We start from the raw sequence: 18,318 nt of genomic DNA on the forward strand, positions 1-18,318 counted from the left end.
AACATCAGCTATTTTACCCTCAATCCATTTAAAAATACAAGCAAGCTCAATTAATCATGTTAGCTAGATGTGAATTACTGTCTTTCCATGATTAATACACACATGTACAAGTGTACAAAGGACTTCACCTGACAAAGGAGCAGTGCTTCGAAAGCTTGTGGTTTCAAATTAACCTGTTGGATTGTAACCTGGTGTTGTGTGATTTCTGTTTATATACAACTAAGTGTAAATTAAAGCCAAAAGAACTGTGGATGAACAAAAACAAAGTTGCTGGAAACGCTCAGCGAGTCTGGTAGTATCTGTGAAGGAGAAAACAGAGTTAACGTTTTGGGTCCAGTGACCCTCCCTCATTTCTTTCACTGTGTAAGTAAGCAATGTCAGCGTCAGTCTACTAGCTCATCTGAAATTAGCATCTGTGGCAATATGGCATTCATTTAGTACTGCACGAGAAGTCAGACTACAAATGTGTGCTCAGATTGTTCAAATGGGACTCTCCAACTTGGTTAGAACTCTACCAATGGGCTAAAATTATAGTGATTGGGAGAGGGGGTACAAGTGTGCGTGATAACGTGTGGAATATATCTACTCAGTGAGACAAGTGAAGAGGTGGATTTTTTTTTTAAAAGATGCACTTGTGTGACATTGATTTTGCTGGGTGGCTAGCATTTATTGCCCATTCCTGGTTAGCCTCGAAGGTGGTAATGAGCTGCCTTCTTAAACCACTGCAGGCTATGTCCTGTGGGTTGACCCACAATGCCATACAGGATTTTAACCCAACGACAGTGAAGGAACACTGATTGATTTCCACATTATGATGGTGAGTGTTTTTGAAGGGAACTTGCATATGGCGATGTTCAATGTATCTGCTGCCCTTGTCCTTCTAGACAAAAGTGGTCATGGGGCTCAGTAGGTGAAGTCTAAGAATCTCTGGTGAATTCCTGCAATGCATCTTTTAGATAGTGATGAGTGGAAGGCGCAGATGCCAATGGGTATGGTGCCAATCAAGCAAGCTGCTTTGTCCTAGGTGGTACCAAGCTTCTTGAGTGTGATTGGAGCTGCATCCATCCAGTCAAGTGTGGAGTATTTCATCACACTCCTGTCTGTATTTTTATGGCGAATCCAGTTGAGTTTCTTGTCAGTGGTAACCCTAGGGTGTTGATAGTGGGAGATTCAGTGATGATACTGCCATTGAATGTAAAAAGGATGTAGTTAGATTGTCTCTTATTAGAAATGGTCATTGCCTGGCATTTGTTTGGAGCAAACCAATGACAATGAAACAGAAGTAAAATATTACAGATGTTGGAAATATGAAATATAAACACAAAATGCTAGAGATACTCAGCAGTTCAGGCATATTCCATGCAAAAAACACAAGGGCTACTATTTCAAGTTGATGAAATTACAGAACTACAGAGAGAAAACTAACAGAACTCACTGTCATATCACTTTAATCTGAAACCTGCAAGAATATACAGACAGATATTGACAGGGAAACAAAAGGATGATATTATTTTAGAACTTGCACACTGCAAAGTTTATGGACAAAACTTGAAGTGGGGATCTCAGCATTAATGCAAGTGCTATTCAGGGTATTTAAATCTGATCTCAACAATCAAACTTCACTGCACAAAGCCAGCAATGATATTCAAGGGTACATTTGTATAAGAAAATGCCGATTGGTTAAAAACTGCATTTGTAGTCCTAACTAGAAACAGCACTGGGCAAAACACCAATTGTACTAACTCAAACTACAGACAACGCTCATTAATTGTCTCTACTATAATTACTGTAACATTTGTTATAAAGCGCCCCCTTTGAGAATTAAAACTGAAACATCCAAAAAGAAGCATATCTCCTTATAATCTGTAAAAGGAATGTGAAAAGTGGTGTAACCTGCCTTTCAACAACTTCTAGTGGTTAAACAAAATAAACCCGATACTCACTTTAAAAATCAACAAGTAACAATTTATCTAACTTTAAACAGTTAAACCAAATAAACCCTTTTAACTATTCCTGAATAAAACAAAATTCTAATGGTATGCTGTTCCAATAAATACAAGTCCCACTTGCATAAAATTTAAAAAAATAGAATTTAGTACCTCAAAATTACAGCCAGTTTGCATATCTTCTGGATTGCTCTATGCCTTCTTTGTCAAATGTTCTGTCAGAAACACCTTCTTTGTTGATTCTTCTGTCAAGAATATGAACTAGTTGCGCCATTGGTACTTTTGATTTTTTAGATGATGCTTTCTGTAAGGCCTAGAGGAGGCTGTGAAAGTCAGTGATTCTCTCGAGAGCTGAGAACTATTAACTCTGGCAGATGGCAGTTAGTCCCCCTGTCTTCGCTCAACTGCCCTTCTTTTATATCCTAGATGACATATTAATTTCTTACAACAGGGCTGGTCAAATGTTGTCAAAACCATCAGATTTCAATTTAATTGATTTTTGGTATCTTAAGTGCCTGGTTCAAATTGATTGGCTAACTTCAAAACCTTGTTGTCTTGGTAAAACTGCAGCTTGGCCTGATAACTCTATAGCCGTTTGATACACGTTACAATTTGACCACTCTTGAGTGCGCCTGCAAACCCATAAGCTGCTGCTCACACAAATCCTTTTAGAATGTCTAAGAAAAAGTACATCATCTTTTAGATGGACCACACACTGCTTCCCTCCTAGCATTTTATAAATACCAAATTGTAACATCCTGACTCCCAATCCACAAGTACTTTACCCAACTTTGCAACCCATTGCACAAGTGCTTCAGCTCTCATTCAGCACGTTAATGTTGAAATTAAAATGCGAGCTTTAAACAACAAGTTATCAATAGTTGGCATACACCCTCCAGATGTCAAATGTTTTGATACTGAGGCCATGTATAATACAGTCCGAACTGCAGACTAAATTAGATTGAAATTAGACTGCAATTAGCAGATAGTAACCTCCACAACTACTTGGCCAAAGTTAATTATAGAATAGACAAGGCAGAAATTGCAAACCATATGTGTTCTCTTCCTTGAATGGTTCTTAACAAAACTGCATGCAACAAACTTTATTCTTGAGCTTGCTTCATTAATAGCAATTGAACAACGGAGTTAAAATAGATGTTACTTATAAGGCAATCAGTGGACGTGATCTATTTGGATTTTCAGGAGGCTTTGATAAGGTGCCACACAGTAGGCTGCTACAAAAGACAAGAATCTATGGTATGAGAAGCAAGGTACTGGCATGGAGACAGGATTGGCTGACTGGCAGAGGACACAGACTGTCGATAAAGGTGTCATCGTCAGATCTTTTTCCAGTGACTAGCAGAGTTCCACAACAGGCAGGTGTTAGCACCACAACTATTCATGTTACATTTCAACAATCTGGATAAAAGAACTGAGGGCATAGTTGCTGAGTTTGCAGATGACACAAAGATAGGTGGATGGACAGGCAGTATCCAGGCAGGGAGGCAGCAGAAGAACTTGGACAGGCTAAGAGAGTGAGTAAAGAAGAGGCATGTAGAATACAATGTGGGAAAGTGTGAGGTCATCTATTTTGGTAGGAAGAATACAGATTTGGTTATTTTCTAAATGGGGAAAGGCTTCAGAAATCTAAAGCTCATGGGATTTGGGAATCGTAGGTCAGAATTCTCTCAAGGTTACCATGCAAGTTGAGCTGGCAGTTAGGAAGGTAGATGTAATGTCAGCATTCATTTTGAGAGGGTGAGAATACATAAGCAAGGATGTGCTGCTAAGACTGTATTCAGCTCTGGTCAGACTGCATTTTGACTATTATGAGCAGTTTTGGGCCCCTTATCTAAGGATGGATGTGCTGGCCAGGGAAAGGATCCAGAAGAAGTTCATAAGAAGGATCTGAGGGATGAAGGCCTTGTCATGAGGTTAAGGCTGAGGACTCTGGGTCTGTACTCAATTGCATTTCATGTTCCCAGCAAAAATCTAATGAAGAACTCCTAAGATGCTGCTTGGCCTGCTGTGTTCATCTAGCTCAACACTTTGTTAACTGAGATTATTGAGATTGGAGGATAGTTTCAAGAGGCACACTCATGCTGCAGTCCAAACGGGAACATTTTTCTCTCTTCCTAAATACAATGTCATTCATTTCAATTATATGTATTTCAAAACCATGATCCTGGAATGAAATCAGAAGCCATCGTGTTTCTCTCATCACCAGGCTCATTGATCATATTATATAACTACACAAAATTACTGGACTGAAATAAATTGACAAACGTTTACTCTGAAATTTCTTTGTACAAAATACCCAGTTCATTACAACTGAATATGTTATATTAATAATAGATGGAGCACTTTAAACAAAAAGGAATTGTTTGTTCATACAAAACAGCGCTAAAAGGTGACATGAATTCAAAGCTTTTCACCAGTGTTAAACCACAAGAAAATAAACATGCTTAGAAAGGAAGCAATAATTTATGCTGCATCAGAGGGTGCTGATTGGTTAAACTGTGGTTGGCATGGCAATGCAGCAGGAATTGTCATCTGGCCTTCATAGTTAACTAATTAAATTCAAACTAGGCATGTCTATTGTAATTAGCGAGGGCACTGATGGAGTGCAACGTTTTTCAATAAGTAGACATTTCACTTTTACCTTCGACAAACAGGGCTATGTCTGTGAATATATGTGGATTTTAGCCTGCACAAATGAATCACACTCAGTGTCCCAACATCAAATAATTCTCCATGGAACAGGGCTCCAGGCTCATGATCCTCCCCATTTCCATCTAAAGTGAAAGGACCCCGGATTTTAAACTGCTTCTTCCAGTTTATCTCATCACTTCAACAGTTGCCATGCAATTTGTAACTTGCTTTCCCACACAAACATGTCAGAAACAACCCTTGTTAAAAACAAAGAGTTAGGGGGCTCTGCAAACCTCCACAGGTTGACTTTGCCTAGCCTGCTGTTGTATCCAACATGTTAACACTTTTGGCCACTCTGTACACCCTGTGCTCACTCATACTAATCCAACATTGAGGCACCCAAAGATTTGGAAAAAATAGCCTCATTCAACCAACTCGTCTCCACAAACCTAATGACCCTTGGCAATATCGAGTCACACGATTCAAACAGCCTCTGTCAGCTCTCAATACCACCATCACAGATGCCTGCAAAAATTCAGCCCTTCACTCAACCAGGAAAACTCCAAAACTGGCTTGACGAGAATGATGGAGAGATCCAAGAACTGTTAAGCCAAAAGCATATAATATTCCTAAGTGTAAAACAACAACCAAGCTCAGAGAGAAAAGGCAGGCCTATGGGCCACTGAAGGCCATGATTCAACAACAAACCCGGAAGATAAAAAAGGATGGTGGGTGGAGAAAGCACTGGAGGCCGAACAAATGACTGACAACTATGATATGCAGGGTTTATATTGTGCTGTCAAAACCACTTACAGACCAAACACCCAATGCCCCACCCCACTGTTGGCCCAGGGAGGAGTGACTCTTATCAATGGTAAAGAAGCCATCAAACAACTGTTGGGGACACTTCAGAGATCTCCTCAAACAGGGCTCTGGCATCGATCTGGGCATCCTTGAATCTATCCTACTGTATGCTACATACCACCAGCTCAGTAACACCCAGTCCTCCACGAAATAGAGAAGGTTGTCCGCCAGCTTAAGAATAAGGCTGCTGGTGCACCCAATATCCCCGCGGAGGCACTGAAGTAAGGAGGCAAAGTCCTCCTGCTGCAGCTACATGCCCTTGTCTGCCTTATCTGGAAGGAGGAGAGCATCCCAGAAGGACTCCAAGGTGCCACAGTCACGAGTGTTTTCATAAAAGGGAAAAAGTCCAACTGTGGTAACTACAGAATCTTGCTGATGTCGACCACTGGAAAAGTTATTGCCAAGGCTCTTCTCAACCATCTCCTCCCGGAGGCTGAGGAACTCCATCCAGAGTCACAACACAGCTTTTGGCCATAGAGGGCATATTGGACATGATTTTCACAAGCAGCAGCGGCAGGAGAAACACAGAAAAAAGAACCTACCCCTGTAAACCACCTTCTTCAGCCTTATAAATGAGTTTGATACCATCAACCAGGAAGTATTATGGAGCTTCTTTCTCCAGTTTGGTTGGACCATGAAGTTTGTCACCATCCTCTGCCTGCTCCATAATGACATCGCAGTCATGGTAACCCATTCTCATTCAGACTGGTATCGTGCAGAGCTGTGTCATTACCCAACACTGTTCTTTCGCTTCAATGGTTCGCCTCACCACCAATAATCTACCTGCTTGAGTAGAACTAACTTACAGAAGCAGTGGTAAATTATTCAACCTCCACTGCCTTCAAGTCAAAACGAAAGTCAACCCAATCAGTGTCATCTAGCTGCAGTATGCTGATGATGCTTGCATATGTGTAATCCCAGAGAATGTACCATTGTCAGCACCTTTACAGAAGCATATGAGAGCATAGGTCTCATCCTGAACATCTGCAAGACAAAAGGTACTACACCAACCTGGCCTGGCATTATAGAGCGAACCCTCAATCACCAATGTCTATGGAGAGGCTTTGGAGAATGTTGACCACTTCCAATGGCCTTAGAAATATCGTGTTGGCCAAATCAGCTATTGGAGAGGAAATCCGGCAATACATCCAGTGTGCTAGTGCAGCCTTCGGCTGTTTAAGGACAACTTCAGATCCGACATCAAAATCATGGTTAGCAAAGTTGTGGTGGTTCCCGCCCTCCTATATGGGTTTGAGGTGTCAACAGCAGACGCCTCAAGGAGCTGGAGCAGTAGCACCAACGTTGCTTGTGCAAGATCTTGCGAATCCAATGGGAAGAAAGATGTACTAACACCAGTGGCTCCAACTAGGTCAACGTCCCCAATGTCAAGGCACAGACCACCATTGATCAGCTACAATGGGCTAGGCACACCATCCACAAGGCCAACACGAGATTGCCCAAGCAGGCGGTCCACACCCCACTTTGAAACGGCAGACAGACTCCAGGTGGACAGAGGAACCACTTCAGCGATACCCTCAATGCCTCAGTGGCAATGGGCAGAATTCCTATTTGCCACTGGGAATGTCCAACATGGATGAGTATCATCCATGAAAGCATTGTGCACCTCAAGACTTGCCTTCAGGAAAAAGCAGAAGCCAGGGGAAAACAGTGAAAGGAATGTGCTACCACACCAATATCCCATGTACCCTTTTGTGCAACCACCTTCTGCTCTATATGAGTCTGTGAAGCTGCTTCGGTATGTATATAGTCATAAGGTATACAGCACGTGCACAGACTCTTCAGTCCAATTTGTCCATGCTGACCAGATATGTTATACTAATCTAGTCCCATTTGGCCCATATCCCTCTAAACTCTTACTATTCATATACCCATCCACATGCCCTTAAATATTGTAATGTACCAGCCTCCAACACTTCCTGTGACAGCACATTCCACACATGCACCACCCTCTATGTGAAAAATGTTGCCCCTTACTTACTTTTCCAATCTTTCCCTTCTCACTTTAAACGTATGCCCTCTAGTTTCTGACCACCTCCCCCCCCCACTCCAAGGAAAAGACCTTGCCTATTTACCCTATCCATGCCCATTATGATTTATAAATCTCTGTAAGGTCACCCCTCAGCATCTCAGGCTCCAGGAAAAATAGCCCCAACCTATTCAGTCTCTCCCAATAGCTCAAACCCTCCAACCCTGGCAACATCCTCATAACTCTTTTCAGAAGCCCTTCTAGTTTCTCAACATCCTTCCTACAGGAGGGAGACAGAATTGCACGCAATACTCCAAAAATGGCTGAACCAATGTCTTGCACAGCCGCAACATAACCTCCCAAGTCAATGCACTGACCACTAAAGGCAAGCACACCAAATGTCATCTTAACTATCCTATTTATCTGCAACTCCACTTTCAAGGAATTATGAACCTGCACTCCAAAGTCCCTTTGATCAGCAACACACCCCAAGATTTGCCACTGAATGTATAAGTCTTGCCTTGCTTTGTCTATGCAAAATGCAGCACCTCAAATTTAACTGAATTAAACTCCGTCTGCCACTCCTTGGCCCATCTCATCAAGGTCCCTGGTTACTGAGGTAATCTTCATTGCTGTCCAGTACACCTCCAATTTTATAGTGTTATCTGCAAACTTACTAACCATACCTCCTATGTTCACATCCAAATCATTTATATAAAATAAGGAAAAGCAGTAGACCCAGCACCGATTCTTGTGGCACACCACTAGTCAAAGGCCTCCAGTCTGAAAAGCAACCCTCCACCACTACCCTCTGTCTTCTACCTTTGAGCCGTTCTGTATCAAAATAGCTAGTTCTCCCTATGTTCCACATGATCAAACCTTGCTAACCAGTCCACTAGGAGGAATTTTGTTGAACGCCTTACCAAAGTCCATATGGATCACATCCACTGCTCTGCCCTCTTCAATTCTTTTCGTTACTTCTTCAAAAAACTCAATCAAGTTAGTAAAGCATGATTTCCCATGCACATGGCCATGTTGACTATCCCTAATCAGTTCTTGCCTTTCCAAATACAGGTACATTCTGTCTTTCAGGATTCTCTCCAACAACTTGCCCACCACCGATGCCACGCTCACTGGTCTATGGTTCCCTGGGTTTTCCTTACTACATTTCTTAAAACAGTGGCACAACGCTGGCCAACCTCCAGTCTTGCAGCATCTTGTCTTTGGCTAATGACAATATAAATATCTCAGCAAGGGCCCAGCAATCTCTTCACTCACTTTCCACATAGTTCTCGGGTACACCTGATCAGGTTCCAGGGATTTATCCACTTCATGCATTTTAAAACGTCCAGTACCACCTCCTCTGTAATATGAATATTTCTCAAATGACACAATTTATTTTCCCACATCCTCTATTCTCCATATCCTTCTCCACAGTAAACACTCATGCAGAATACTTCTTTAGTATCCTTCCCTTCTCTTGCGGTCCTACATGCAGGCAGCCTTGCTGATCTTTAAGAGGCCCTATTCTCTCCCTAGTAACCCTTTTGACCTTAATGTATTTATAGAATCCCTTTGGATTCTCCTTTACCCAATTTGCCAAAGCTCTTTCATGTCCCCTTTTTTACACCTCTTAAGTATACTCCTACTGCCTTTAGACTCTTCTAGGGATTCACTTGATCTCTGCTATCTATATCTGATGTGTTCTTATCCTTGACCAAAACCTCAATTTCTCTAGTCATCCAGCATTCCCCACACCTACCAGCCTTGTCCTTCACCACAGCAGGAATATACAGTCTCTAGACTCTCGATATCTCATTTTTTGAAGGCTTCCCATTTTCCAACTGCCCCTTTACTTAGGAACATCTGCATGCCCAGTCAACTCCTGAAAATTCTTGCCCAATACCATCAAAAGTGACCTTCTTCCAACTTATAAATTTAACTTTTAGATCCGGTCTATCCTTTTCCATCATTGTATTAATTAATTTCACTCTTTCTAAAATAACGAAGGGCACTGGTCCAAACGTGCTCCCCCACTGACACCTCAGTCACCTGCTCTGCCTCATTTCACAACAGTAGGTAGGTCAAGTTTCTTCTCCAGCAGGTGCATCGACACACTGAATCAAATTTTTCATGTACACACTTAAATTCCTCTCCATCCATGCCCTTAACACTGACACTCGCAGTCCATGTTTGGTAAATTAAAATCCCCTACCATAGCCACCCTATTATTCTCACGGATAACTGAAACCTCCTTATAAATTTGCTTCTCAATTTCCCATTGACTTTTTTTTTGGGGGGGGGTCTACAGGACAATCCCACTAAGGTGATCATTCCTTTCTTATATCTCAGTTCCACCCAAATAACTTTTCTGGACTTATTCCCAGGATTCAACCACATTATTATGGAACTAGAGTCATCTACAGTCTAGTTCAGGGAAGGATAGCAGATTTCCTTCCCTAAATTTCAGTAGAGAACTAGATGCATTTTTACAATAATCAATGATAGTTCCTCAGACTAACTTTAATGTTTTAACTTCATTAATTGCATACCAAGCTGCCATGGTATAATTTAAACTATCAACAAAACATTAGCCAGAGCCTCTGGATTACTAGTCCAGAAACACGACCACTAACCTGCCATAGCATACTCGTTTATCAAAGAAGCCATCCTGCTGCCTCTGCTGAATCCAGTGTTCCCAGAGAGAAACTGAATTATAAGTGTATCAATAGTCACCTCAACGTTCAACTGAGCAAAATCGCTGTAACATGTAGTATACAAACTTCTACACATCACCAGACAACCTGCTTCAACTCGTTACATTTCAACCACAAGCAATCTAGCACTATTGCTTCTGTGTACAACTTCAAATTGTTTATTTCCTTCCACATCTCCATTTTAATGGGTTGTTAACTGATTGATGAAGTTAATTTGTACTCTATAGACTCTGCCACAGAATAGAGAAGGTGGCGCATAAAGCATTGATTAATGTGAGTCACTTTGTCGCTTGTATACTCTCTATGCCACCTTACCTTCACTTCATTTGATGACTGCCCAAAAAAATTATTTCCCACTTTGGTCAGTCACAAGCCATTGGTCAGCAGGATTGTTGGATCTTTTCCGGGATCCTGTGAAGACATCCTTCAGTACCTCTGCTTACCCAAGAAGTCTCTTGACACGATTAAGTTCCGACTAAAGCAGTTGCTTCACAAATTTGGTGTCAGGCATGTGAATGACATGTCCTGCTCAGCAAAGTGAGCAGCTTGATACTAAGAGATTTAGCTCGTAAATGGACATGCATATTGGACATCCTGTTGCATTTGAAGGATCATGTAAAAGCACCACTGGTTCTATTTCTCCAGCGCTTTGAATTCACTGCTGTAGGTTGCCCAAGTATCCAAAGTATGTATGAGTGCACACACCCGCAACACCATCATTGTGACAACTTACCAGTGGGTAGAATCACGGGAAAATACCATCATCTACATGTTGCTCTCCAAGCCATAAACTCTTGTGTCTTGGAAATAGATCCAAGAACTAACAGCACTGCAGGTGCACAAAGACAAGTTGAACACAGCTGATCAAGGCAGCAGCTCACTATCACTTTCTCAAGAACAATTAGGGAGGTCTCACTAGCGAAATCTACATTCTATAAACAAGTTTTAAAAATATAGGATCATGGGAAAGTCTTGAACTCCTGCATTTCCTGCCCATGCTGAGGCTGAAACAGATTTCACATTTAACAACTGGAATTCAACAGGAGATGGAATAGGCATGCCTACTACAATGTGTAAAGATGAGCTTACTTGTTATTGTTGTCAATGTTTTATCTTGAGATCTGGATCCCAGGATGGTGCACTGAGAGGCAGATTCTAGTTTCATTTACTTTTGCAGAAAATCATTTCAAATAAGAGCAAGAGAGTGCATTTGTCGTCGTTTACCTAGGAAAGTAACTGAAGATGATGAATCCAAATGGGTAATATGCAAAGATCAGGGATTAAGGGAAAAACAGAAGGCTACTTCCTGTTCTTAACATTTTTCCAGACAGTCAACATTCCACTTATCCACGAGATTACAGGAAGAAATAATTCTGCAGATTAGAGTAGATTAGATTCCGTACAGTGTGGAAACAGGCCCTTCGGCCCAATAAGTCCACATCACCCCTTGGAGCATCCCACCCAGACCCATTCCCCTATAACCCACACACCCCTGAACACTATGGGCAATTTAGCATGGCCGATCCACCTAGCCTGCACATTTTTGGACTGTGGGAGGAAACCGAAGCACCCGGAGGAAACCCACGCAGACACGGGGAGAATGTGTAAACTCCGCACAGACAGTTACCCGAGGCTGGAATCGAACCCGGGTCCCTGGTGCTGTGAGGCTGCAGTACTAACCACTGAGCCACCATGCCGCCCGATGAGTGAGATGTTTACACAAAACTCAAGCAACAAACTTACAAATTAAAAACATAAAGGTCACCATTCACTTTGCAGCATTGGAAATGGATTTTGGCAATCAAAAACAGAAATTGCTGGTAAAACGCAGCAGGTCTGGAAGCAGCTGAGGAGGGAAATCAGAGTTAATGTTTCAGATCTAGTTACCCTTCTTCAGAACTGGGCCCACGAGGTTCAGTCTGATTTCCTTCCACAGATGCTGCCGAACCTGCCAAGTTTTTTCAGCAATTTGTTTGCAAAACAAATTGTCACCATTCCACTTATCCATGAGATTAGAGGAAAATCTACTTCTGCAGATTAGAGTAGATTAGATTCCCTACAGTGTGGAAACAGGCCCACAACATCCGCAATTCTGTCAGTTTTGGACTTCTAATCATTTATGCAACATATAAAATAACTGTCCAGTGACTCTCGTAATACATAATAAACAAAGACTTCATGGGGGCTCACAACATAGCCTTTTGCAACATTATTCACAAACCAGGGATTTCTAAACTTACAGGCTTTCGTTTCATTCGGGGGATGTGAATGTCACTGGCTCGGCCAGAACTTACTGACCAGACAGTATTTCAAGTCAAAATTACTAGGAGTCTGGAACAACATGTAAGCCAGACAAGGGCAGCAGTTTTTTGGGTCTCTGGATTAGCAATCCAGCAATTATACAACATTGGCATCACCTTCCCTACAAATCACAAAAGATTGATCGGAATCTGTACTGAATTCAATACTGTTGTTAATCCAGCACTACGTGCAAATATATACCCATTGCCCTTGATCAAAAGTCTGTTAAATGGCTTGACAAGGGGCAAGTCAATTTTTCGTAGGCCGACCTGCAGATGGGAGTGGCTGCTGAATCCTAATACCTACTGACAATAGTAATTTCTTGCAGCTTGTTTCACCAAATAAGGCTCTCTTTCAGGGTCACCTGACACCATGCTTTATTTCAGAGGTACATGGACAAATTCTGATTGCACTAAGTGTATTTAAGAGACAGGATGTCTACGAAATAAGGCCATCCAGTGTCAGTTACTGGCTGAGAGAAATTTTGTCTTAAAATCGCACTGGACACTGCCATATGCCATCCATTCAAAATGAGAGACAGAACTAAACAGGTTGGTGGACACCAGTGGTACTCAAACCAGTAATGTGGGCAACCCTGGTTTATTTTTTTTACTCATTCTCGGGATGAGGTGTTGCTGGCTAGGCCAGCATTTAATGCCCATCCCAGAGGGCAGTTAAAAGTCAATCACACCGCTGTGGGTCAGGAGTCCCTTAAGGGTCAGACCAGATAAGGATGGCAGTTTCCTTCCATAAAGCACATTAGCAAACAATTTTTGAGCTTTCCTGACAATTGGCAATGGTTCCATGGTCATCATCAGAGTCTCAATTCCAGATTGCTATTGAATTCAGATTCCACTAACTGACATGGTGGAATTTTAACCCGATTCTTCAGAATGTTATTTAGATCTCTGAATGAATAGAATAGTTTTTAACATTTTAGGTAATATTTGGGGTTGCATTGCTACTTCTAAGGTAACAACGGCGATTATAGAACTAGCCCTGCACTCACTGGCTGCCTGCTGCTAAAAAGGGGCTGCCAGTGAGGAAAGCATGCTTTGAATTCAGAAACACTTGCAGCTGCAAATACCAGTGGGTCCAGGATGTTTGTGTGTCAACATTGGACCAGATTGAGGCACTCAAGTGTCTGAATATGGGAAAATCTAGAGTCTCAGAGGGGAGGTAAGTAGTAACTTCAAACTTCACAGATTCTGTTCCTGTTATAGGCATTCTTGCCCTTGGTTAGCAACAATACTTCACTGACACCAGCAACTAGACTAAAACGAAGTGCAGTGACAGTGCTTTAATTGAGGCTGTTTACTATGTTTGAGAAGTTGGATGACTTCAGAGAGAACAGTGTCTGATTACTGTGTGGGAGTTATGAGAATGGGACGTGGGGAGGTGCATGCATTTCGGTGTGTGGGGAAATGGTGGCATAGTAAATTCTAGATATCTACTCAAATAAATGACCCCACAGATGCAAATACTGGTAACAATAAAACTATTCTCACTTCTTATGTATAAAGGTTAGCAACCTAGGCAAGGTATGGGACATTGAAGATGAAACTGTCCCCACCACAAGCTGCACCACTTTCGCAAGAGCAACTAGGAATAGGCAAAAAATGCTAGCATAGCCCATCTCACAAACAAAAATTATAAAACAAAATCTTATTAAAAAGTTGACATCGAAAGGTGGGTAGGAAATAATGTAAAAATGAATTACATACTGGAATTAGCTAGTTTAACTGGTTCTAGGTTCATACTCGTTTTTTTCTTCAGTAATTAGATCCTCTTTACCATTGTTGCTGCCATCCCTGATCTAGGATCTATGGCTTATGAAAATAACTAATTGTTCACATATAATCAGTGGTTAGCACTGCACCCTCACAGCGCCACGGACCCGGGTTCTTACGTTTCGAGGGCACATTCCGTGTGCTTTTAGCTGAAACCAATATAGAATAGAGTTCTTGGGGGCTTGGGGACCGCTTTGCAGAACACCTCCGCTCAGTTCGCAACAAACAACTGCACCTCCCAGTCGCAAACCATTTCCACTCCCCCTCCCATTCTCTTGATGACATGTCCATCATGGGCCTCCTGCACTGCCACAATGATGCCACCCGAAGGTTGCAGGAACAGCAACTCATATTCCGCCTGGGAACCCTGCAGCCATATGGTATCAATGTGGACTTCACCAGTTTCAAAATCTCCCCTTCCCCTACTGCATCCCTAAACCAGCCCAGTTCATCCCCTCCCCCCACTGCACCACACAACCAGCCCAGCTCTTCCCCCCCACCCACTGCATCCCAAAACCAGTCCAACCTGTCTCTGCCTCCCTAACCGGTTCTTCCTCTCACCCATCCCTTCCTCCCACCCCAAGCCGCACCCCCAGCTACCTACTAACCTCATCCCACCTCCTTGACCTGTCCGTCTTCCCTAGACTGACCTATCCCCTCCCTACCTCCCCACCTACACTCTCTCCACCTATCTTCTTTACTCTCCATCTTCGGTCCGCCTCCCCCTCTCTCCCTATTTATTCCAGTTCCCTCCCCCCATTCCCCTCTGATGAAGGGTCTAGGCCCGAAACGTCAGCTTTTGTGCTCCTGAGATGCTGCTTGGCCTGCTGTGTTCATCCAGCCTCACATTTTATTATCTTGGAATCTCCAGCATCTGCAGTTCCCATTATCTCTAGAATAGAGTTCAACTTGTCCAGTCAGTGCCTGACTAAGACAGCATTTCAGAAATGTTAAGTTACTGCTTTGTTGTTTTCTTTCAGTCATAATTGAGTTGTCTTAAAGGCATCTTCAATGTACAGCAGGATGTCAACTACAAGCATGTTAGTATGACTGTTCCTCTCCAACTCTGGGCAAGCATTTTCCAAGCAGATCAAACCAAATGTGCAACTGCTTTTAAACAGTAAAGATTTCCAGTGTAAAAATGTCCAGTTTTTATACAGAGATAGTAGGAGCTGCCCATGCTCGAGAATCTGAGATAACACAGTGTTTTTAGACAGCTAGATTTTGGATATTGCATATTTGTATGCACAGCTTTTTCCTTAAAATTACTTGAGAAAAATGCTGATTTTGTCCTTGCCTTATTCTAATATTTTAAGAAAATAATTCTAGTTACTCACTAGAGTGTCTGTTGTGGTGTGTCTCTTTTCACCAAACCACTTGGCCTACCACCTTACTCTACCAGCACCCTCCTCTGAGCCATCATCTCTCAAACTAATTTTTCATTCTCCACAATTTGCTGAAGTATTAAAAAATTCCTAAATGCTGTACTGAGTGGCTTTTCATGCAAGGTGATTTTAACATCCATCTCAATTAATCACATTTCCCCCGTCTGAGGTAACTGCTCCACTTGACGTCCATAATATTGCCTCCCATACAAACTCCTGGGCCAGGTGCAGGTAGGTGGGACTAGTTTAGTTTGGGATTATGTTTGGCGTGGACTGGTTGGGCCGAAGGGTTTGTACCATGCTGTGACTCTGACTTTATAAACACCCACCACAATCTCATGCAGTCACATTATTCTTGGTAAGCTCTGATGATTTCCATACCTTTCTCTGGGATCTAGCCCAATTCCATTACAATGGCACTTCAAAATTCCAACTGTCCAGCATATGGTCCTCAAGCCACCACATTATTTTGTACTAATTGATCTGCAAAACCAGAGCAATTCCTGCCTTTAATGTCTTCCTCCCCCCCAGAACCATTAACTCTCTTTAGAATTCATTTCTTCTACTTCTACCATCATTTCTGCTACCTCACATTCAAAGGTGGCCTACTTGAACAAATTTGGCAGGCAACTAGTTCAAACATTCACTACCAGATCATGAAAAAGTAATTTTAAAATTCTTCTCTCCTCTGTCACAATTTTCACTACTCCATGCTCATCCTAGATGTAAAGAAAACACCTTCACAGCTTCTTTTCTCCACTACAATGTTATCTTAAACTCTCTTCCCTTAATTCCTCCTCATTTCCAACAAATACAATGAGTTAATGACATCCATGTCATTCAGAATGAGACAATTTCATTAGCTCTCCCTATAGCTTTTCTTGCTTCTCTGAACCCACTAGATCAAACGTCCTCTAAGGATCTCCACCCACCCCCCAGCATTAACTAAATGCTGACAAATACATTTGGTCTCCACCACAAAGCCACTAACTCACTCTCTTCTTGGAAATGGTCTGAGCCTGAGCCAATACATTTGCAACCTTGGGTGTCAAATGTGAGAGCCAGATGAACTATCAACAAATCTGTGCCCCCATTAATGACACTTAAGTTTCATTTCTGTAACATCACTGATCTTGCCCTATCATTGTCTTCATACCTTTGTAAATGTCTTTATCAAAATACAGATATTAGTTTCACACTCAGGTTTTACATGCTCAAACTGAATGTAACATTCTCCTTATGATTACCTTCCAAAGAGATTCCTTAACTGTGAGATCATTAATTAATTTTGTTTTGATTACTAAAATAATCTGCTGCCTAGTTCATTCCACAATGTTTCAGAAACATAGAAACTTGGAGAAGGAGACCTTTCAGCTTTTTAAGCCTGCTCTATCGTTCAGTATGATCATAGTTGATCTTCTACCACAGTGCCACATTCCCACTTTTGCCCCATACCTTTGGATGCCATTAATATTTAACTTTTTTTTCCCTGAATATATAGTGACTTGACCTCCACAGCCTTGTGGTAGAGGATTCCACAGTTCACTATCCTTTGAGTAAGAAATCTTTTCTCATCTCAATCCTAAATGGTCTACCCAGTATCCTGAGGCTGTGACCCCTGGTTCTACATTCCTCAATCGGGGGAAACATTCACTCTACATCTAACATCCAATCCTGTAAGAATTTTATACATTTCACACAGATTCCTTCTCATCCCTCATCCTTCTAAACTCTAGTGAATACAGGTCAAGTCGAAACAATCTCTCATTGTACGACAGTCTTGCCAGCCCCAATATCAGACAAGTGAACCTCCGTTGCACTCCCTCGGTGCCACGTATAGCCTGTCTTAGACAGGCAGACCAAAATGGCATGTGATATTCTAGGAATGGTGTCAGCAAGGCCCTGTACAACTGTAGAAAGACATGGGACTCAAATGAAAGCCAATATACCATTTGTCTTCCTAACTGCTAGCTGTACCTGCCATGTATACTTTCATTGGTCGGTTTGTAAGGACACCCAGATCCCTTTCTATGCCCACATTTCCTAATACATCACCACTTAAACAAAGCTCTGCCTTTCTGTTTTCACAAAATATACAACTTCATATTTAGCCATGCTGTTTTGCATCTGCCATGTGTCTGCCCATTTACTCAAATTGTGTAAATCACCTTGAGGCCTCCTTGCATACACCTCACCACCTTGCCCAATTCTGTGTCATCAACATACTGGCATTTAGTTCCTGCATCTGGTAACAGCTGAGACCCAAGCACTGATCCTTGTGGTACCTATTAGTCACTGCCTGTCACCCAGCAGATATCCATCTATTTCTGCTGTTTGTCAAGCAATTTTCAATCTAGTGTTCTAAGAACACAATCAACAAACTTGTCCTCTAAGTTTCTTTTACCAATTTGATTTGTTCAATCTTTATGAGGTATACGGTTACCCACAATAACTAAAGTACTTAAAAACTCCCAGTATTTCTTGATTTATACTGTGTTACAGTGTAAATAAGGCTTAAGTGTCTATAGACCCTTTCGAACTGTGACTCCCTTCCCTTGCTTATATCCACTCACTGACAGCAGAAAGCCACATATACTCACGGTGCTGGCAGCATCCCAGTAGCCAAAGAATTTCTCTAAAACAGAACGCATGTCCTCTGGAGAAATAAAGAGAGGA

The 18,318-nt window shown here is 42.0% G+C and overlaps 1 protein-coding gene across 6 annotated transcripts in view; it reads right to left on the reverse strand.

Annotated features, from left to right (window-relative positions):
• LOC125466930 (rho GTPase-activating protein 32-like) overlaps window positions 1–18,318 on the reverse strand; it is a 511,751-nt gene that overhangs the window by 306,138 nt on the left and 187,295 nt on the right. The window contains exon 2 of one of the 6 annotated variants that reach the window (XM_048562119.2): window positions 18,243–18,298. The exons of the other annotated variants lie outside the window; for them this stretch is intronic. Within the exon in view, the coding sequence (XP_048418076.1) occupies window positions 18,243–18,256 (14 nt within the window). The 5' untranslated portion in view covers window positions 18,257–18,298. The remainder of the gene's footprint in view (window positions 1–18,242; window positions 18,299–18,318) is intronic. 6 annotated transcript variants of the gene reach the window in all.

Source organism: Stegostoma tigrinum, chromosome 32 (genome assembly GCF_030684315.1).
Source record: "Stegostoma tigrinum isolate sSteTig4 chromosome 32, sSteTig4.hap1, whole genome shotgun sequence".
Taxonomy (NCBI): domain Eukaryota; kingdom Metazoa; phylum Chordata; class Chondrichthyes; order Orectolobiformes; family Stegostomatidae; genus Stegostoma; species Stegostoma tigrinum.